General features: G+C 42.8%; 1 protein-coding gene across 9 annotated transcripts in view; it reads right to left on the bottom strand.

The window, feature by feature from the left end:
• LOC129771239 (homeobox protein 5-like) overlaps positions 1 to 23942 on the bottom strand; it is a 43472-nt gene that overhangs the window by 8329 nt on the left and 11201 nt on the right. For 3 of the 9 annotated variants that reach the window (XM_055774676.1, XM_055774678.1, XM_055774677.1), the window contains exon 2: positions 10005 to 13816. In XM_055774676.1, coding sequence (XP_055630651.1) covers positions 10005 to 13656 — 3652 coding nt within the window. In that variant the 5' untranslated portion in view covers positions 13657 to 13816. The remainder of the gene's footprint in view (positions 1 to 10004; positions 13817 to 23942) is intronic. The other 6 variants (XM_055774685.1, XM_055774681.1, XM_055774679.1 and 3 more) reach the window with 4 other exon arrangements.

Here is a 23942-nt window from a genome sequence, read left to right as displayed (position 1 = left end):
GACACTTTTCGTGCCGTGTTAATAGATTTGAAACAAACACCTGGCATCCCTGGTTATGAAGTTCAACAAGGCGAAAACACATCAAACCAACCCAGACAACGACTCGACCGATTCTTCAGTGAGCGCAGCCGAAGGGTCGGGTCAGACGAGCTATTCGTCTGTTATTAGTCGAGCACGGCTTCTGGCACATGAAAACAAACGAGACGAGTGCTCGTCCTATCGTCTTGTTTTCTGGAATAGGGCCCTATGTCACCCTACTAACCTCGATGCGTCCGCGGGTAATCGATTCCCCACTTTGTTAACCGAAGACTAAGTAAACACGTAAATGTGCAATAGAGTTATAATCAGAATGTAGCACTAATTTTTACAGAGCCTGAACGATTCATATATACAGTGTCGGACAAAGCATTAAGACCGCTGCTCAAGCAAAGAAAGAAAGTGACAAAACTTCGAGAAAAAATAATCCAATCCAATAATTTATTTGCATTATTCGAAGAAATTTATAACATCTTTAGTTGAAACAATAATTATTCAATAAAAAGTGCGTTTCAAGCATAATTAACAACCAAAATGACGCGACAAAATTTAGAGCCAATTCTTCGTTTCGGCTGTTTCGATTGTTGTTTCGACCGATTTTTGAAAAAAATTGAATGTATTTCGGTGGTATTTTGTGTTTTTCAGATTCTGGTAAGTAGTTATCATGTAAACAAGAAGTATGTAAGGTTTTAATTAAATAATAATTAAACGAAAAATGGGTCACGCGGAAACACAGCGGTTGTGGAGGCGATCTGGCGTAGTGGTAACATCCATGCCTCTCACGCTAAAGGTCACGAGTTCAATTCTCACTCCCGACATTCTTCCAAAAATGGAAGAAAAAGTGACGAACCAGCCAAATTGTTGAAGATCACAGCAACCGCTAATAATCCGAGGCTTTGACGTTCTGAATTTTTCAATAAAGATTCATTCCACTGTTAACTGCAAGGCGGTATAGTAAGGTGGAACGTTATGTCAGAACTGCTGTTCAGCCATTACTTGAGTTCGAATTGACAGCGACCAAACGAACGGCTAGAGTTTTCCGAGAAAGAGGATAACAAATGGCATGCAATGATGAGTGCATACCGCTATGTGTTTGCTGCGCATAAACGTTGGTTTTGTTTACGCTGTTGGCATCATTGTTGTGTTTCGGTGACTGCTGCAAGTTGTTGTCTGCATTGCTGTTTTACGGAACGTGAGGGTTGTTGCTGTTGCTGCTGGGATTGGAGCGATTGTGGGAGCTTTGCTAGTGGGTATATGAAAGGGTCACTACCGGCGGGCTTGTGCCGTACTGCTCTAAGTTCCATTCGCTTTGGTGGAATTAGTCGTTGGCGACCCATTAGGATTGAGTGATAGCGATACGCTGTGGATATCCATGCATATCGTTTCCCGGCGACAGCTGCTTTAGTTGGAGACTCACCTGATCGTACGGGTTGTGAGACAGAACAGCTAGTTCGATTGAAACCGGCCCAGCGTATGTATATGTTGGTGTGGACCGCTATGTAGCATAAAAATTAGACCTGCTTTGTTTATAAACAAAAATAGTCGCTGTCATTTTTTATCCCCTCTCGCATCTTCCATGCCTTATCATCATACTGTCGAAAACGAACCACCTGTCAATTCCAGCTCCTTGGTTAACTGGTACTAAAGACAGACGTGTTTGATTTTCACTCTAAAAGTGGTTATGGACCCAGAGCACGGAAATTTTTCAAGATTATTTTAATTTGAAGCAAAAAAAAAAAATCCACGGCCAGAAGTTCCGTTCCCGGTGCTGGATCTGGAGCTGGAGATGGCAACGGAAGAGGCAGGGCTGAAGCTGGAAACGTTCGAGTCGGCAGAGGTTCCGTTGCGCTGCCGGCAATTGAAAAGCTCAGAGGAAGGGAGAACTATTCGACGTGGTCTTTTGCTATGCGGATGATTTTAATCCGCGAAGGAAGTTGGTCTGCAGTTGATGGCGATGATGAAGGCGTTCCCGAGGACGTGAAGTTACAGGCTTTGGCCACGATTTGTTTAAGTCTGGAGAGCTATAACTACAGCCTGGTGCAGGACGCAGTGGACGCGAAGGAAGCATGGAGGAAACTGGCATCCGCTTTCCAGGACAGCGGGTTGACCAGAAAGATCGGACTGCTCCGGAAGTTCACGTCGGTCCGGCTGATCAACTGCACTAGCGTTGAGGCATACGTGGACGAATTGATGACCACGAGTCACAAGCTAGCATCCGTTGGTTTTAAGGTGGACGACTCCGGGCTTGCGGCTATTTTGCTGATGGGTCTTCCTGAGCAGTACGAACCCATGATCATGAGCCTCGAGGCCTCTGGAACGGCTTTGACGGCGGACGCAGTTAAGACGAAAATTTTACAAGACGTAAAACTTGACCGCGGTCCGGTCAGCAGCAGCACAGAAGGTGCTCTGTACAGCAAGGCAAGTCGGAAGAAGCCCACAGAACCAAAGGACGGTGGAAAAGGTGAGAAATTGTGCTACAATTGCGAAAAACCCGGGCATTTTGCAGCCAAATGTCCCAATGCCAAGAAGTCGACGGTGAAGGCAGGAAAGTCGAAAGGTTTGTGCAGTGTCCTCGCTATGGGAGATGTTAGGACCGACGAATGGTATCTCGATTCCGGTGCCACCATGCATATGGCGCGGGCGGACCAGATTTTCGTTGACACGGTTGATATGGATCACGATGTCGGAACAGCAAACAACAGCAACATGAAGGCCGTTGCTAAGGGAACGGTTTCGATGGAAACTTTGGAAGGAAGTGTGGACGTTGTCAATGTTTTAAAAATTCCGGACCTAGCAACCAACCTGCTGTCGGTTAGCACCATCTGCAAGCGCGGAAACAAGGTGGTGTTCATGGCGGACAGATTCGAAGTCTGGGATGAAAGCGGAGAGCTTGTCATCACCGGAATAGAAGAAGGTGGTCTCTATCGTGTGAGCGGGTCGGAGAAATCGTTTTTGGTCAACAGCGTGGAGCTATGGCACAGACGTCTCGGCCATTTGAATGTCGGAAGCTTGAAGAAACTCAAGGAAGTGGCAGATGGAATCGACTTCAAGAATGAAGCCCTCGCTGATTGCGAATCGTGTCTCACGGGTAAGCAGGCACGATTTCCGTTTCCTTCCAGTGACTCAAGATCGGAGGAATTGCTGGAACTGGTGCACTCCGATCTGTGCGGCCCGGTAGAGGTGCCATCGTTTGGAGGCAGTCGCTACTTCATCACCTTTGTGGACGATGCCAGTAAGAAGGTAGGCGTGTACTTTCTCGAACGGAAGGACCAGGCCTTAGGTGCGTTCCGGAAATTCAAAGCTAAAATTGAGAGACAAAGCGGAAAAAAGTTGAAGATTCTGCGTACAGATAATGGGACGGAGTACATCAACCGAGGTTTCCGTGATCTCCTGGAAAGTGAAGGTATCCGGCATCAAACCACATGTCCATAAACGCCCGAACAGAATGGGGTTGCGGAACGTATGAACCGGATATTGGTGGAGAAAGCACGATGTATGCTTAACGATGCCAAGCTTAGTAAGCAGTTTTGGGCGGAAGCAATCTCAACAGCTGCCTATCTGGTGAATCGTTGCCCGATTGGGTAACAAAACGCCGGAGGAAGCGTGGACCGGAAGCAAGCCAAATTTACAGCACCTGAAGGTATTTGGTTCTCAGGTAATGAAGCACGTGCCCAAAATAAAGCGGAGGAAGTTCGACCCCAAAGCCAGAAAGGTTATCTTCGTCGGCTATTGTGAGGACACCAAAGGCTGCCGTCTCTATAATCCGGAGAATGGTGAGTTCGAAATCAGTCGAGATATTGTGGTCCTTGCAGAAGGTGCGATGAATGCGAGAGCAGCGTGTGACCAAGATCTACAGCCGGTGGAGTTCATGGAGCTTCAGTTTGAAGACCTGCTGGTACCACGAAGCACTGTGGGTGCAGCCGATGAAGGTCAGCAAGAATTACAAGACCAGCAAGAAGCACCAGTTGGTGGAATTTCGGACGATGAATACCAGGACGCCGACGATACTATCCACAACGAAGAGGTTGCAGATGCAGCTGAAAATGCGCTTCCGCCGCAACTCGAAAGGCCAGCTGATTTGCAGCAAGGGCCAAGGCGCAGCGGTCGGAAGCGCTGTTATCCAGGCAAGTACAATGATTTTATTAGCTATGGAGCATATTCTGGTGATAGCCTTTCCCCCCAGTTGCCTCCTGATAAAACCGACGGGGAACTTGAGATGGACGACCCGAAATCCTACGACGAAGTTCTGCAAAGGCCTGACAGGGACCATTGGATTCAAGCGATGAACGATGAGTTGGTGTCACTGAGCGATAACAACACGTGGGTATTGGCGGATCTACCGGAAGGGCGAAAAGCTATTCGGAACAAATGGGTGTTCAAGACGAAGCGTGGTCCTGATAGGACCATTCAACGGTACAAAGTTCGTCTCGTCGTGAAAGGATGCTCGCAGAGGTCAGGTATGGATTACGACGAGGTGTACTCTCCCGTGGTGCGATATGCGACGATTCGTTACCTCATGGCGCTGGCGGTCAGATACGATCTGGACATCGATCAGATGGACGCCGTTACGGCATTTTTGCAAGGAGAATTGAACGATGAGGAGATCTACAAGATGCAGCCGCAGGGGATCGACCAACGAAATGGAAAGGTGTGCCGTTTGAAGAAAGCGCTCTATGGCTTGAAGCAGTCAAGCCGAGTATAGAATGCGCAGCTGGATAGCGTGCTCCAGAAGTTCGGGCTGAATCGTTCTTCAGTTGACCGTTGCTTGTACTAGATGATTCGTGGAAACAAACTGATGTTCGTCACCATTTACGTTGACGATTTTCTGATCTTCACCAACGATCGGAATCTGAAACGGAAGCTGAAGAAGTATTTGTGCCAGCAGTTCAAAATGAAGGATCTCGGTGAAGCCAAGTTCTGTTTGGGTATCCGAATTACGAGAGATCAAGCAGAAGGATAGCTAGGACTCGATCAGCAAGCGTACGTTGAGGAAATCATCGAACGGTTTGGCATGAGCGAAGCGCACCCTGTTTCAACGCCTGCAGATCCAAGGGTACGACTGGACAAATCGATGGGACCAAAGAATCCGCTGGAAGTCGAGGAGACGAAGAAAATTCCATTCAAGGAGGCCGTTGGATGTCTGACTTTCGTGGCTCAGGTGACTCGTCCGGACATTGTTTTTGCGGTGAATACTGTTAGTCAGTTCAGTGCCTGTCCAGGTCGTCAACATTGGGAAGCCGTGAAGAAGATAATTCGCTACTTGAAGGGAACGTCGACGAAGAAGTTGGAGTATTCCAAGCAAGGATCTACCGAGCTAGTTGGCTACAGAGATGCCGATTGGGGAGGAGATACAGATACCCGGAAATCGACGACGGGCTACGTTTTCACGCTACAAGGAGGAGCCATATCGTGGAATGTTAAAAAGCAGCCAACCGTCGCTTTGTCATCCTGTGAAGCAGAATATATGGCCCTGTCGCGTACAATTCAGGTGGCCATGTGGTGGAACAACTTGCAGTCGCAGATATTCGAGGAACAGCATCCGATATCTCTAAATTGCGACAACCAATATGCAATCAGCATGGCGACAAATGGATCATACAACCCTCGCACGAAGCACGTGAGCATTCGCTATCACTTCGTGCACGATAGCCTACAGGAAGGAGTGGCGCAGCTGTCCTACGTATCGACGACCGAGCAGCCAGCTGATGGTTTTACGAAGCCCTTGGCCGTCCAGAAGCAGCATCGTTTTTGCGAACTTGTGGGTGTCTCGGATTAGGGAGGAGTGTTGAAGATCACAGCAACCGCTGATAATCCGAGGCTTTGACGTTCTGAATTTTTCAATAATGATTCATTCCACTGTTAACTGTTACTAAAGACAGACGTGTTTGATTTTCACTCTACAAGTCAAATGAGTTAAAAATCACTATAATACAGATTAAAAAAAAGAAACACAGCGGATGGTCATCCGCAAAATGTCCGAAGCAAGCAGCAGCCAACGCCAAATCGCGGAGTACTTTGGACGATCCAAAACCTTCGTGTTTAATGCCCTCTATGACCGAAACTACTGGACGCCCAAGGAAAACGACAGCGAAGAATGACTCAGCCATAAAGCGTGCCTCCAAGAAAAATCCCTTCAAAAACTCGAAAAAGAACCGGGACGTACTGAACTTGTCCCGGGCAGTTCAGCGCCGGCTGGTGCAGCAGAGCTAGGCGGTAAAAGCCCCCGGAAGGTCCCTATGTTGACGTCGAAGCATCTGAAGGCGCGGCTGAAGTTCCCGAAAGACCACTTCGATTGGATCGATCCGAAGAAGGAAAAGCAGTGGTGAAGTATACTGTGGTCGAATGAGACGAAGGTAAACCTCATCGGACAGGACGGAAAAACTTGGGTCAATCGCCCAATAGGCTGGGCTTACATGTCACAGTATACCACGAAGACATTCAAGCATGGATGTGGGAACATTACGGTATGGGAGTGCTTCTCCTGGTACGGGGTTGCCCTGTACTGGGTGGATAAGATCATGAATCAGTACATCTACGCCTAAATCCTAAGGGATGTTATTATCCCACACGCCGAGTTGGAGATGCCCCTGAAATGACAGTTCATGCAAGATAACGATCCGAAGCACACCATCAAGACCAAAAGTGGTTTCAGGATAACAAAGTCGACGTCATGAAGTGGCCAGTGCAGTCACCGGATCTGAACCTTATAGAGATGTCGTGAAAAGATGGGTGCACACGGAGAAGTCGAAGAATAAGCAGCAACTGTGGGATAGGATCCAAGCTTGTTGGTAACAAAAACAATCGACTTTCATGATCCGAGCAAATGAAAAAAAAAAGAAACAGACCGATCAGGCTGAAACTTGATGTGTTCTTCCAAAAGATGCTACTAACTGTACATAACCTAAATACGCGACTTTTAAAACGACTTTCGTAAGGTTCAATACGGTGTTATATGAAAAAGAATCTATCACGGTTGAACAAATTCAACTTTTTACATTTGGCAATTGTATTACTAGCAGGCTGAGCTTCCATATGTATTCTCTACATAACATTCACGCAAAGTCCTTTTCAATATTCAGGTAATCTACTTTCAATGCATATCATCAGCAACAGTTGTTATCAACTCACATCCCACTCGTTTTCACCCGCAGCAGCTGATTTGCTTCACCATGTGCAACACACAACTCATTGAGACTGAATAAGTTAGTCGGATTCGTTCGGTTTGTTGGAAAATAAACCACGCACAGAAAAAAGGGCGCAGACAGAGGCATTCCAGTTTGTTTGATCATTCATTCAGAGTCGTTCGTGAATTAGGCGATAATCGCACTTTGTTTTTAGTTTATTTTTGTCGCAAATGCCATCATTGACTGAAATTGAAATCAGCTGTGGGTGTACACCAGAGCTGTTGTTCCACGCTGAAGGCAAATAATTGTATGCGCTTCCAGCTACAAATTCTTTATATTAATTGTATAACATGTCGTTTGACATTGAGTTTAACAATTTCTCGTTTTTAAATTCCATCAGCAATGTTTTTGCTTTTATCAATTGCATAAGTGCCAAGTCGTGGGTGCTACCTCTGTGCTACTCTCTTTTTCCTTAAAAACTAAACCAATAATAATACAGGCTGAAAAGGGATATATGAAAGAAAAACAAACGTTGCTCTTCGGTAATAAAGTAATTTATATTCTGCATTTTTTTCATTCCATTTTTTATTTTGATTGTGGACTTTTCAAAACGCAAATGTATCTGTTAGTATTCTACCCGGCCGTTGCTGCTTATGTTGAGTAAAATTCAAAGTTTTAAAGCTGTTTTGAGTACAAATGAAACTGTTGCTCCGATGGAAAAATATAATCTATTTGTTTGTTAGCCACATTTTCCAATGCAATCTTACATCACAACTCATTTTACGTAAACTGATTATCGCATTGTGCCACAGAAGAAAAAGTCATCCTCACTGCAGCATAGCTCTTGGATCTTAGAAATATCCTAAATTAACTGTTGTCATTACACAGTGGCATATTCATAATATTTGCGTTTTTTTGTGTCCACTGTCGTTTCCTGTGTAACAAAATTCCTCTGTGGTGAAAAAAATTACTTCAATTTCTCTGTCATCTATTTTGTTGTGGTTTTCTGCTTTATACAAAATATGTTACGCACTATTGTTACTCAATTATTTCCTGCCAACTGCTGAACAACAGAAAGGGAGCTTCAATGAACTAAAAATTGTGTTCAACTACTACTAACATTGTCCTTTCCTGTGTGAGAGTAATATTTTTTATATATACTATATATAATATGATACAAACTATTTACAAAATTGTCATTTCTCGCTTTCTCTTCCTGCCTATCAAAACCGATTCCGACCTTGACTGATCAACAGTAACAGTAGCATTACAACAGCGGGACCTTTCATTCTCTTGTGTTTGTGCCTTTGTATGTATATAACTTCTCCATTTCCAAGTTTTGATTTTGAATCTAAGCGCAAACCTAGAGTTTCATATCACAGAGACTACCCGCTAAAATTACGAGTGTTAATTTTTGCTTCATTTGAATTTTTTTTTACTATCGATATATTTCTCATCTCATCTACCATGCCTCGTATGTTTTGAGCACTTACCAATTATGTTTGCAAGAGATTCTTAATTGAAAAATGCGAATACAGGAAGAAAACAATAGACTGGGTTCAATTGTATCTGAATTGGTGGTGACAACCGATGAAGATGCTTACAAGTGGAAAATTGGAGTTACTTTAAAACCATGATGTTAATAATTATTGTCGATACCAACCACCCTTCTAGCATGTAGCGAACGATGGTGAAAATGATTCATGTGTTTTGGCGAACTTTTACGATTGAAATGTTTGATATTCGCTATTGCATTGATACATCGCTATGGTCACACGATATTTGGTTGCTTCTGCTTAACTGCGTTGCATTTCTGAGAAAATAACTTTGCAATTCATATCATATCGTGAGTTCAGTTTCTACAAATTCATTAATTTCTGCCTATGGTTAAGGTAAAAAGTGTTACATATGCACATCTAAAATAAGAGAAAATACACAATCTGGTAGCACCCCGGCCGACATCTTACTACTTCTATCCATACATAACTACATCCTTTTGAAGGATATTTTTTACAGCACAACTAAAACAAATCAGTACTCTTCTTTGCGTGTTACTTTTTCCATTTTGTACACAACATTCCCCACTCAGAAAATGGTTGAGAGGAAAAACAACTCTAATGGCACGATTCACTCAACGAACGCGAAATGTGAGAGGTTACAATGTGAAAGAACCAAGGGAGGGAGGCGAGTGCGAATGATTTGATTGACGGGAAAGTTACCACCGTTGTCGCCTGAGATGTAGATCAAACAAACTGAAAGCGCCTTCATCGGGTTGGGGAGCAGCTGCGGCATGATGATAGTACGATTGTTGCTGCAGCTGTTGATGATGGGGATGGGAAGGATGAGTTACTGGGAGATTACTGGGATTGAGAGCGGCCGCTGCGGCTGCGGATGTGAGAAGATGTTGAGCCGTTGGAGTCATGATAATATTTTGCTGCTGACTCTGATGCTGCGCGTGTTGGGAAAGTTGCTGTTGTTGTGTTTGCTGAGATGACGCAGAAGATGGTGTGGATGAAGTTGAGGGTGTGACTGTTGATGATGTTTGATGCTGTGCAGCGGTAGGCGAACGCGAGACACCCGGATAGAGGGCTTTTGTCGTTTTAGCCATCGATTGTTGAGATTGTGTTTGCATATGTTGTTGCAACTGTTGCTGATGATGATGCAGCTGTTGTTGGGGACTTTGCATTTTCTTTTGATTTCGCTCCACCTGCAGCTGTAACTCGGCTGCTGCGGCAGCTGCTGCAGCCACCGCGGTGGCCGCCGCTACTGCTGTGTTATTATTGCGAACTGAGTTATAGGTTGCAGTAGCTTCGCTAGCAGTGCTGTTGAATGTTAAATTATTACCTTCGCTTGCGTCGAATTTGCGCTTTCGATTATCCTTTGCAAGCGGATATGAAGCATATCTTGGATCCGGTTGCTGCTGCGGTTGCGTTTGCTGTAAATGGTCCGATTGTTTCTGCTGCAGATGATTTGGAATATGGAAATTAGACATGTATTGTTCAGCAGGTGACATACCGTTACTAACGTTTTGATTTATTGACTGTGTCTGCTGAGCTTGCGGCGTTTGCTGCGACTGAAGCGCCTGTTGTGGTTGAGTTGCTTGCGTTTGCTGTTGTGCTTGGGGCTGTGGCTGCTGCTGCTGCTGACTGGAAGCCGTCTGCTTATTTGCGTTATTTGCAGCGTTGTTAGCAGCGGTATTCTTATTAGCTGCATTTGCATTGTTACCTGCAGGTCGCGACCAAGTTGTCTTGCGATTGCTTCTTGCGGCCGGTGGTGGGGATGTGTCCCGCTCGCCCTGCAAAAACTTCAGATAGCTGCCCATGAATCCTTTGCTATCCTTGGCAGGAACATTGAATTTTTTGGTCGGATTATTCGCAAGTCCATTGTTCCCTGAGACTGCTGCCGTAGCGCCTTCAGATGATGCCGAGCTCGTTTGTTGCTGATGTTGGGAATGCGGTTGATGAGACTGCTGTTGTTGCTGTTGTGGCTGCCTCGAGGTTTCTGTAAGAAATCCAAGTTCTTCCTCTATATTGGGAACTACGACCTTATTGCTGTTATTATCAACATTGGTTGGAGGTCGTTCGTCTTCGCTGCCGCGACTTGTATTTGTACCATTACCGGGTATGGTTCTACTAGTGCTATCAGAGGCACTTAACAAAGTGGTATAGGTTGGAATCTCAAGATTACTTCCAGCAGTCGCCGCCAGGGTATTGCTGATAATCTCGTTTGGTATCAATGGGATGGGACCATGAAACGTGGGATAGTAGATGGGATGGGGTGGGGGAATGAACGAAGTAGAGGGTGGCTGAGAGATAAAATTACTATTGGGAAACATTTTAGTAGTTCCTGCTGGAGGAGGTGCCAAAGTCCACCGATCAAAGTCCAACGCATTGCCATTCAGCGACTGATCTTTCGCATTCGCACCACTTAGAGAAGATCCTGCAGCGCTGGGGGATACAGCTGTTACCGCTGAGTTCGCATTAAACTCTCCATTAGCTACGCTCGCTACCGGCACAATTCTCGTCGGAGTGTCGGATTTCTTACGTCTCGATTTAGATTCAGTCTTCTCAGCTGCTGTCGATGGAGCAACGTGACGTTCTTGTGGTGGGGGCGATATAATACTCGGTTGCTGCAAATTTTTCACTATGACCATTGGGTCACTACGCTCCGGTTGTAGTCGCTCATTCGTACATCGATTGTCCCAATGTGTGTTATGTGTGGATACTTGAATCGGATGTTGTTGGGTACGCGTTATAACCGATGGATATGCTACTTGCTGTGGTGGAGGATGTTGCTGCTGCTGATGCTGCTGCTGTATTTGTTGTTGGGATTGAGATTGAGTTTGAGCTTGCCGTGAAAGATTGGCAGATGGTGATCTTGCTGCCGACGATTGAAGAGAAGACACTTGACTGTGATGTTGCGGGGATGATAAGGTGTTGCTCATGGGGCTATGATACATGGGATAAACGGGACTGGACACGTGACTAATGGGGGAAGCTTGAGAATGAGGGTGAACTGGGGGAGATGGACGTCTTGCAATTGTTGCGGATGAAGAGCTGCTGTAATCGGATGCAGCAGGAGATGATGGCGGCATATGATTGCGAGGTACTGACAAGATGGGACCGTTTGAATACTGTTGTTGTTGGGGCGGGGGTTGCTGTTGCTGCTGTTGTTGTGGCTGTTGAGGTTCGCGTTTAATTCGACCGTAATCGACAGACTCTGTGCTGCTACCAGATACATTCAACTGATTATAATTAGTTCTATAGCTACTAGAGGCACTGTTTAGTTGATATTGCTGCTGGTGCTGCTGCTGATTACTACTACTGTTACTATTAGTCCTAGATATATTACTACTACTACCGTTATTGACACGATTAATGGGACTACTTAATCTAGTAGCCGTCGTGGAAGATGAGGACGACGAAACAGACGAGCTGCTCATCCGTCCATTGTTGTCAGTGATTGAATAGCTAATCGGTGACGATTGTGGTTGATGACTGATCACTATGTGCTGTCCATCACTTTTGATGATAGCTGTGAGAACCGATCCACTTCCACCCACGCCTCCACCGATTGTTTTCGATTGTGATGGTGGCCTTTGAACAACTGCGCTACTGTTGAGCGATGTTGGCGGTGATCCAGCAGTCGGAGGCACAATAAAGCTGTTCATCTGCAGCAAATTATGTGGATGATGTTGTGGCTGCTGATGGTGCGATATTTGTTGTGGATGCTGTTGTTGCTGCTGATGTTGTTGAGGCTGATGCTGTGGACCTGGCGATAACAATCGAGTTTTCGAATCAGTCTGACTGCTGATTGCGACTGATGCGTGATGTGCGTTGTGGTTACGAGACGTGTAGATAATTGAAGAGTTAACAAGTGGCGTTTGGGATGGTATGATACGGGATTCATACTTGTATCCCTTCGAGCTTTGTGTCGCGGAAGAAGTAGGAGATGACAGGGAAGAAGGTGTGGAATTTGCGGAGCTAGAAACCGGAGTAATAACAATGCAAGAAGATGAAGAAGTCTGCTGAAGCGAAGACGAACCGCTACCTGTACCAGATGTAGACGACAATGACTTACTAGCACTGCCATAGTCCAGGTGCTGTTTGCTGGCTTGTTGTTGTTGCTGCAGTTGTGGGTTGGAATAGTTTGATAATGTTTCATTCACACTACCGTATTGCTGTGAGTTGCTGCTAGGATTTGATGATGCAAAATAGTTGGTAGTGGGTTTACTTGGGCCAGTACTGCTACTATTCACTGCTGGAGATGCCGACCGTGCTGACGTTTTAGCTGCTAGCTGCGAGTTCAGCTGTTGGTTCAGATTGGTGAAGTGTGCGTTAAAATTCTCGTACGTAGAGTTGGTGGTTTTCGAGGTGGTCGATGTTACAGGACTCGACTGGACGACGTTCTCGTGTGGCATAATACCGAACGGACTTGGAAGCTGGTTGTTTCCTTGCCAAGCGCCACTGCTAGGAGTAGATCCACTGCTGGCTGCACTGGTATTCGAAGTTTGTTGTTGTTGTTGCTGTTGCTGCTGTTGTTGTTCAAAAAAATTAGCCGCTTGGGCAGCTGCAGCTAATGTTTGATGGGTTGTGTAATTGTCTCGTAACACCTCTGACTCACTGGCTTGTTTAACTGCAGCTTGGGCCTGCGCTTGTGCCAGTACACGGTGCTGATTTATGGTTGAACTGTAGTGTGCTGGCTTTGGATTGGCTGCTGGGTGAAACAGCGGCGTAAAAACCGCATCATAACTTACTCCTGGCGGTGATAGGAAACTGGGTGGATTGAAGGGACCCGTCGAGGTTCCAAGGGATGTCGTATGTGCCGCTTGTAGCAGAAGTTGCGATGTAGTCGATGGGACGCCAACGGTTGTGTTATGAGCAGCCAATCCAATACCACCAGCTGCGGCTGCCGTCGCCAGGTGGTGGTGGAATTCGCCACCGGCAGCACCTGGCTGCCGGTTGTAGGTGTACGACCATGGACCTACTGGATCCATTTTAGATTGAGAATAAGTTGAAATGAACTCACAATGTCGCCACTGCTTCTTAGTTTAGGTGATACGTTGTCTGCGTCGGTATTTCATCCGTCCGAAATCTTTGCTGAACCAAAATGAAGTTGATGGCTTCATATGGAGAGGCGGAGGGACATCGAGTTATCTGTGAATCAACAAAATATATATGTTAATGTTTGGTCATATATTGTATATGGGAACAAAACATCACACGGCACTATACATTGCCAAACATTAGATATCAACATTGTTATGCTTTTATAAGTTATAATTACAGGACGTTAGCTTTTACAGCTTTTCGAGAATCTCTTGGAGAATAATAGGGTTTTATATTTAATCAGAAAAAAATATTTTAAGAGTATGATGAAGCCTCAACCATTACATGGTTATTAAACTTGTTGAAGCAAGGACTTGGCTGTGCTTGTGTCAACATGTCGCTTAACTCAATTCTAATAAAAATATAAAGAGTAAACTTATGTTATCCAATTCACCTGTTCATCACTTCGAGTATTGTCTCAGAAATAAATTAAATATCATAATTAACTCTTTAGTGGAGCCACGCGAACGCAAAGCAAAACGGCGCAGAAACAGAAAATCAATTTGATTTTTTTCAAATTAACTCTCAGACCTAACAAAACTGTTGGCATCCGCTGGCTGGAGTGATACTGAAATTCGCCTCTAGGAATAGTAATCGCAAATAACATCTTATTTTCAGGAAATGTTACACTACGAACCTTGTTATGGTTTACGGAAGGAAATCAATCGGTATTCGAAAAACTAAAGAAACATATTTCTAGATGTTTCTTTTTTTTATAATTCGTTTATTTGTACAGGCTCAGTTACATAGGTTTAAAGAAGCCAAACTCTCAACTATACATTTACTATTAACATGTTTTCTTAATTCTACGGTTAATGAAATAGGAAACCGATTACTCGCGGTCGACTCGAGTTTAGAAGGGTGACACATTTTCCTTAGGAAAAGGATGGGATGTAAGGAGATTGTAACCATGTTCACACTCACACTCACACTCACTTTCACATTCATACTCACACATCACACTGAATTCTTAAACTATCCTCACATCTAATATGTATTAACAATTTAACTTATTCTAATGTTAGGGAACCGATAGCTCGCGAAGGACGAAAAGGAGGGGAAAATGGGGGGGGGAAAGAATGTAAGAACAATCACACTCGAAGATCGATATCTTTAAGGAAAACATATATTTCTGAAGAAAGCTACGCAAGACAATCATTCGTCCCCTTGCCCCTGCGGAACCCATATTGTGTATCTGAGAGTAAGCCATTCGTTTCAACCCATCGATCAAGGCGAAACAAGATCATTTTCTCCAACAATTTCCGTATACAAGACAGCATTGCTATTGGGCGGTACGAATTGAAGTCGGACGCGGGCTTTCCAGGTTTTTGAATAGCTATAACTCGTACTTGTCTCCAATCATCTGGAACAATATTATGTTCCAGAAACCGATTGAATAAATTCAACAAGCGATGTTTCGGTAGAAATTCTACATACATTTAGTCGTACAAAATTCACCATGTGACTCTATAATTATTCTGGGATTCAGATATTTGGGCGCGGTCAGCTCAAGTGCTTATTTCCTTATCTATGTATGTTCCGGAAGCTCTCGGAAAAGCGTTGAGCTCTCAATTAAAACCCATTCCTTATTAATAGCCCAGGCGATAAAGGCACGCTATTGCCTATTGCTACTGAGACTGTAGGTAAGCATTTCTGGCAGAAATCTTGAAACTTTATCAGAAAGAACTTCAACCTGAACGATTCTACTATAAGAACGATAAAAAAAGAATGAGAAAACAATTAACGATGTAGTGATGGCAACGAATTCATTGTATATTCAAGATCCTTGGTTGAAAAGATGGAAAAGGCGCTGAATCTGTGGAAGAACACACTCTGAGAAGACATTCACAGGGTTGTTCAATTATCAGGGAAAAGGTATTACGTCTATACAACGTCATTGTTAAACAAAAAACATCTTCGAGCAAGAGTGACAGAAATAAGTCGTTTAATGCTAGATCTGGGTGTCTTTTTTATTTTTTGAAAAGACTCTCTTCACAATGTGGAAACTTGTGGGGACTTCAGCAATCGAGATCGATATCCGTATAGTATTTTTCAGAAAAGGGGATACAATTTTTATCAAGTCTTCAACTTTGACATAAGTGGGCTTTACTGAAAGAAAAGCCCATCTTGTATGTACAAATCGCGTCTGCAGCAATGCATCGGTGATGGACTTTTGAAACCCTTAGTGATTCACCGTTTGTTGCAACCTCATGCGTTGTAGGAGGCAGACTATGATTTACCATTAGTGCACTGACTGTATTTCAGCAGTTGATTGACGAAATGCTCGATAAAGCCTCTTGGCCAGGATACCATTTCTGGTCATGCGATATATTTTGGAAAGGATCGAAAATTATCCACCGCTTAGTACTTCGGACGCATGGAAAGTCTTCACGAATAGAAAGTGCCTCAATCATATTGGTGCAGCTGTCGCAGATCTGACCAGGGTGTGTTACAAGCAGAGATGCCAACCTTCCTGATTTTTCAGGATTTCCCAGACAAACATTCAATTTTGCCTGATTTTTCTGAAATGACCCTGATTTTCCCAGATTTTGTATTTTTTACTTTATTATAATGAAAATAATCCGTAATACGAAGTTATCCTGGTTGGAAATGAGAATTGTCATAATAGCTTACATAAAAGTGTCTCCAGTACGCACTTGTATAATTTTTAATCTTTTTTTTTTTGTTTATTATCTATATGTTCCGAAGCGAATCGCTTTATCGAAGATACCCTATCGACATTGCTTAAAGTTGAATTTGGCGTGAAAAAAAGATACTCTATTAAATTAGCACACCCAAAAGGCAATTTCAAAACGTTATATTTTGAATGAAAATAATTACTGTTATTTTTTGAATACTTAAAACACGTAGTTCTCATTCTTACTGTGAAAACTCATCATCATTAGCATAAGCTTTCGAAGTTGATCTCGAAACTGAACTTATTCATTATTCTCGAAGCTCCATTATGAGCTTCTACTAATCAAACAATCGATAAAATCCTACAACTACTGTTCGCAACAAACTAAAGGAACTTCCAAAATTAGCCAATGCGATAGCCGTCGTGTTCCATTAGAGCAACGCCAAACTTCATGTCTCAATGACAACACGAAAATTTATTTTGGAGTCTGGCTGGAATGTGCTATCCCACCAGCTAAACTAATCGGGTATTGTACCTGAAATTATTCCTCTTGCTCATGCTATAGTCGTCGAGTAAGGCTTCCATAATATGACTAGATTTTTAGTTTATTTCCTGTCCTGTTTAAGCCAGTGTACCAGAAGTTTCCCCTTTTATTCTTAGTAAAGTAAAAATTATTTTTTCGAAATTTTTCATTTCGAAAAATTATTTTTTTTACGCAGCCATTTCCGACTATGGTTCGTTTTATTTAACCACCAGAGGTCGCAATTTTGGGTTCTAAAATGACCTCAGAGATCGATACACAACTTCATCCGATTGAGCCGATTCTAAAAACATACAAATTCCCCTTTATTCCGCGCGGCGAGAATGAGGTGAGATGGCTCAAGTCACTGCATTCCCGTAGGCGAACGGCGTAACTATAGTTTGTCACTAGGTGAGATTTGAAGTCATGTCCTCATGTGTTATCGACTCGGATATTAAAAATAAGTTGAAAAAAAAGGTAGCTTCCACAATGAAGCGAGAAACTTTGCTATGTCACGTCACTCGCCGCGTAGAATAAGGGGGATTATATACTCAATGGATTTCACAATAGCCTCAGAGATCTATACTCAACTTCCGCTGGTCGAAACTGTTAAAAAAATACCAATATGGGCTCTCAACAATTTCCGAATAATGTCCTGTTCGGTTTGGCTAATAGAAAGTGACCATTTGGAATTGATTCAATCGCTACGAAACTTGCTGGGGGCGCACAAATAATTCGTGCCAATGGACCAATCAGAACGCGGGATTCCCGTTTAGATAATGCCTCACATGTTATCATTTGAATAGTTTGTTTCAATAAACATATTTTTTTGTCATCTTGATAGAAGTGATCGTGATGTTTCCAATCGAACACACATGTCTGCGATCTATCAAAAAATGCTCGAGAAACAAGCGTTCAAAATCTCTTATTCTTCGTTACATGTCTTCTTTCCAGTGTTTTGTTTACACTCTATATCTTCATGGTCAATGCAATCCTATCTTGAAAATGATAGCAAGTTGGTATCAATGACTTCAAGGGAATCAGGGGGACGCGTGACCAAGTGAGCTACCTGTTCAATCAACAATGGTATGTGTTTTCTATCGTTTCCATCGACTTCGTTCAGCAGAAAACTTTGAACATCAAATATCATTTCTGCACAACACAGCGTATTAGTAATAGTGATCGCTTCACATACAGCTGACTGCGTTTGCACTGTCACAATTGAAGGTGCAGCAAAGTTTTTAAATGAAGCGAATTAAATAATTACACACAGCATTATCGGGTGGGAATCATATTTTTACATGCAATATACGAGAAAAGAAGCACCTTCTCTTTCTCCAGTAACTAAAAAAATCCACTAAAATTAGAAAATGTCCTATCTGATCTAAAAATATCAATGCCAGGACATGGATATCTGTTTAGCTGTCTATGGTTGTAGGGTTTTAGCTAACATTCTATGTTGTTCTTGTTGCCAGTATTGATACCGCTGAACGAAAGATCGAAATAATGGTTCAAACGACCTGATTCACTCAGGTGAACAGTTAGTGACTGTGCCGTTCATCAAAGTGAACTGAATAGCTCTACTCCGTGGTCTGGTTTTCTTATACGTTCATACAGGGTAACTTCGATATAACGTACGTATTTTACTTTCAAAATTGTACGTTATATCGAAGCGTAATAAAGTTTTCACAAACGTAGTCTATAACACACTGAATAAATTCAATAAAAAAAAATCAAATAAAAGACGAACCTGGCCTCTTTCATGATGTTTCCCTTCGTACTGTTGATTAAAGCTTGATTCAGTTAAAATCCGGAATCACAAAACCAGCTGTTTGATCAAAAGTACAAAACATGTTTTAGCATCACAATAAAGATAATTCTTTGTTCTTTCAGAAAAAAAAATTCAAAAAATTTCTCCTTTACACTTTGGAAATGTGTACGTTATATCGAAATTCCCCTGTACTTGTTTTTTCGTGACAGACAAAGTGAGTCGTTGTATATTAAAAATAATTCTCCATTTGCCGATAGCAAGCACTTATCAGAATCAAAGGAGATGAGATGACTTGGGAGATGGCGACACCTTATTATCCCAAAAGTTTCGACGAGAGCCTGGTTTAAAGAGTAAAACGTCGATCAAGATTTTATTAGAAAGGTTGTTGTTTAATCATATCATGCTCAAAACACGTCTCTATCATGTTCTATCATAATATTGAGTACGTTGGTGATATCGAAGATAATTGAACTCAATTCAAAAGCAAATGTTCTCAAAGTCCTACGTCACTTTTCCGTTCGTGCTTCTAGGCTTTTTTGACGTAGGACTACGTCTTACATTAAGGGTACCAAATCAGAAAACAAGTCGCGTATTTATGAAATAAAGTTAACGTTAATAACTACTTTTGCTGCGAACGGATTTTACCGATTTGCATACCAATCGAATCGGAAATTTTCTAAGATTTGTTTTATATGCTATACATTACAATCCCACAGTCCGTATATGGTTTAAATTGATGAAAATTGGAAGCATTCTCATTTCCCCATAAATTTGTCCTGTCCATGTGCCTTCCCGAACAGGGCTGTCAATAACGGGCAACTTAGTGAAAAGCGAAAAGAGAATATTTGGGAAGTAAGCTCGACCTTTGCATAGTAAGTAAGCTGTCGTTAGCGTATAAGTATTGCATCTCCTTTGAGAAAAATTCTCATTATCTTTCTGTGCCCGAAACAACAAAGGTCGCTCATTCTGCTTTATGTGTTTTTGTGTTTTATGTTTCCCTCCGAGTTATGAACGCTAGCGAATGCTTGTTGAATGGCGACGCACGGAAAATGGCTCTCGTGAAATACTTAGTGCAATGCGTGCATTGATAAAAAGAAACAAAATGCAACATACGACCAATTAGTATATTAATCTCGCAAAGGCAAGAAAGAATCGTTTTCTCGAAATGATTCTACAAAACCACGCAAGCCATTAAACCTTTTCAGGGTCCTCGGAACTTTTTACTAAAGAATTATTTATGAAATTTCGATGTATTCGCAAATAACATCCGAAATGATAAACCAACAAATTTAAAAAAAAACATTGCGTAGTTCTACGTCCAAAGCGGTCGTATCTCGAATACAACCCCTCAATTTTTTTTATCTGTATTATAGTTGTAACATCCTTAATGAAACACCGTGTTTGACTGCCAAAATAAAGATCTCTTTATTTATATAAAGCGCAGGACCCCGGTCCAACACGAACCGTGGTCTGCCTTCAACTTCAAACTATCACTGCTTCTGATGAGACCCTGTCTCTTCAAACATTTTCAGCTGGGCGGAGCATCGCATTTGGTGAATTACGTATAAGAGAAAAAGTGAGGATGAGGAAAAGTAGGCTTTGCCTAGCGCAAACGTAGCCTCAATGGAATGTAAATAATACAACCGCCACTTGCGTAACATGTTGATACAAGTGCGGTGTTTATTTACAGCATGGGAATGTTGCATCGCAGTCATAAATCGTATAGCGGATGACTAATACTTTATGGCCTGCGCTTAAAGAGGGTTTGGGAGATTGGGTTCATTTAATGTGAAATGAGAAGGACTATTTATGGATAGGGATAATGGGATGAAGATGTGAGAAAGAATATGGAAAAGGGAAATACTGCCACATAGTGATTTTCAACTCATTTGGCTGGTTCGTCACTTTTACTTCCATTTTTGGAAGAATGTCGGGAATGAGAATTGAACTCATGACCTTTAGCGTGAGAGGCATGGATGTGACCACTAGGTCAGATAGCCTCCATCCTCGCAAATGATATGTTGGCAAACAAATGATGCCATATTGATTTTGATTTTGGGTAGCCTATATTCAATTGATGTCTAACCCCTGGTTTTGATGCGACAAGCTCCTAGCTTTGTTGACGGTTTTGACCGAGAGTCGAGAAACGATTTTTCATAAACGGTCATTCTCGCGATGTTTCCTTTTTATCGCTGCAACTGTGTGCATCTGTTAGAAGCGTGTTTGAAGCTTGTTGACTGACGATGCACGGGAGATGCCTCTCGTTAAATACTCAGTGCAATGCGTGCATTTATAAAAAAAAAACAAATTGCGACATATGACCAATTAGTGTATTGTTCTCGCAAAGGCAAGAAAGAACCAAGATATCAATAATTTCTAATTAGAAATTGTCAAATGAAAAAATTGTCATTCCATCGGTTACAAAAAATAATTGCCATAGGACATGACCATTAATCCAAGATCCCCACGGTAGTGATCAACTACCAATAATTTTATCGATCGCTAATGAATCAAGCTCTCGTGAGCCAGTCAATATTTCGTATGACCTCACGAAGAATATTGACTGGAGAACATTTGCGGAAATAATATCTGAAGCAATTGTTTCAATGCATGAACTTCCTCCACTCGAAGAGTATAACTTTATATCGAGTTTGATTTACGAAAGCGCACTTCAAGCTCAAAAGAAACGTGTAGCGGCTACCACTTTCCGACGTCGTCCTCCATCACTTTGGTGGGACAAGGAGTGTTCAAAAGTCTACCTTGAAAAATCATCCGCTTTCAAAAAATTCAGGAAAACTGGATTAGTGGAATGGTTTCGAAAGTAGCAAGCTCTAGAAGCCAAACTAAAAGGTCTGATTAAAGCAAAAAAGCGTGGATATTGGCGGAAGTTCGTCAATGGTTTGTCAAGGGAGACCGCTATGAGCACTCTTTGGAATACGGCTAGGAAAATGCGTGGCTGGAACCATACAAACGAAAGTGAGGAATACTCTGACCGTTGAATTTTTAACTTTGCAAGGAAGGTTTGCCCCGACACCGTTCCTGCACAAAACGTCGTACGCGACATTCCACTTCAAAGCGATTATGAGAATTTTTCGATGGTGGAATTCTCAATTGCCCTTCTCTCATGTAACAATTCAGTTCCGGGGTCGGACAAGATTAAATTCAACTTGTTGAAGAATCTTCCCGACTTGGCAAAACAGCGTTTGCTGAACTTGTTCAACAAGTTTCTGGAGCTGAATATTGTCCCGCATGACTGGAGACAAGTGAGAGTGATAGCCATACGGAAACCCAACAAGCCGGCTTGCGATCACAACTCGTATAGGCCGATTGCAATGTTATCCTGTATTCGTAAATTGTTAGAGAAAATGATTCTACTTCGTTTGGACAAGTGGGTCGAAACGAACAATTTGCTGTCAAATACGCAGTTTGGCTTCCGCCGAGGTAAAGGGACGAACGATTGTCTCGCGCTGCTATCTTCTGAAATCCAAATCGCATTTGCTCGCAAAGAACAAATGGCTTCCGTTTTTCTCGATATCAAAGGGGCATTTGATTCAGTTTCCATGGAAATTCTCTCAGAGAAGCTTCATAATCGTGGACTTTCACCAATTCTCAACAATTTCCTGTAAGAAAAGCACATGATTTTCTCTCATGGCAGCTCGAAATCTTCTCGTTACAGTTTTATGGGCCTACCACCAGGCTCCTGCCTAAGCCCCCTCTTGTACAGTTTTTACGTCAATGATATGGATGATTGTCTAACTAGAGACTGCACGCTGAGACAACTTGCAGACGATGGAGTTATTTCCATCACGGGTACTAATCCCGTCGTTCTGCAAAAGTCGTTGCAAGATACCCTGAACAATCTGTTCACGTGGGCCCTCAAGCTGGGTATCGAATTCTCTACGGAGAAAGCTGAAATGGTCGTTTTTTCTAGGAAGCACGAACCCGCCCAATTCCAGCTTCACCTATCCGGCAAAACGATCCAACACTCTATGTTTTTCAAATACCTGGGTGTATATTTTGATTCTAAGTGTACCTGGGGGAGACACATTGCGTATTTGAAACAGAAATGCCAGCAAAGAATCAATTTTCTCCAAACAATTACCGGAACATGGTGGGGTGCCCATCCAGGAGACCTCATTCAGTTGTACAAAACAACGATATTATCAGTGTTAGAATATGGCAGTTTTTGCTTCCGATCAGCTGCCAGGATTCATATTCTCAAGCTGGAGAGAATACAATATCGTTGCTTGCGTATAGCAATGGGGTGTTTGCATTCGACACATACGATGAGTCTCGAAGTTTTGGCAGGAGTACCCCCGCTTACTCTTCGGTTCACAGAACTATCCTACAGATTTCTCATCCGTTGCAAGATCATGAATCCATTGGTGATTGATAACTTCGAAAATCTATTCCAACTGACTCCTCAGTCAAGTTTTATGTCTTTATACCATGAGTACCTTACCCACGACGTGCACCCTTCACCAGGCATCTCCAACCAAGTTTGCTTCCCTCACTTCTGCAATTCCTCTGTCATTTTTGATCTGTCCATGCGACAAAAAATCCATGGAATCCCAGATCACCTACGCTCCGATTCTATTCCGCCGATATTTTCGGCAGAATATGGGAAAGTTGGATCTGATAAAATGTGCTTTACTGACGGTTCATTCATAAACGGGTCCACTGGCTTCGGCATCTTCAATGAACATTCCAGTGCCTCTTTCAAACTCAAAGATCCTTGTTCCGTGTATGTCGCTGAACTGGGTGCGATATATTACGCATTAGGGATCATTGAAACATTGCCCATCGACCACTATTTAATTTTTTCAGACAGCCTCAGCTCAATAGAGGCAATCCGCTCAATGAAAGTTGGTAAACGCTCATCTTATTTCCTAACAAGAATAAGACAACTATTGAGTGTTTTGGTCGAAAAATTATTCAAGATTACCTTAGCATGGGTTCCCTCTCATTGCTCGATTCCGGGGAATGAGAAAGCGGACTCGCTAGCTAAGGTGGGCGCTTTAGAAGGCACACTTTTTGAAAGGCAAATTGCTTACAATGAATTTTTCCACATTCCTCGTCAGTATACGCTCGTAAGTTGGCAGCGCATGTGGAGTGGAGATGAGTTCGGTCGTTGGTTACACACGATTATCCCTAAGGTCTCGACGAGGGCATGGTTCAAGGGATTGAATGTATGTCGTGATTTCATTCGCGTGATATCTCGGTTTATGTCCAATCACTACAACCT

This window comes from Toxorhynchites rutilus, chromosome 2 (genome assembly GCF_029784135.1).
Source record: "Toxorhynchites rutilus septentrionalis strain SRP chromosome 2, ASM2978413v1, whole genome shotgun sequence".
In the NCBI taxonomy this organism is placed as follows: domain Eukaryota; kingdom Metazoa; phylum Arthropoda; class Insecta; order Diptera; family Culicidae; genus Toxorhynchites; species Toxorhynchites rutilus.
This window is presented reverse-complemented; position numbering and strand designations above follow the sequence as displayed.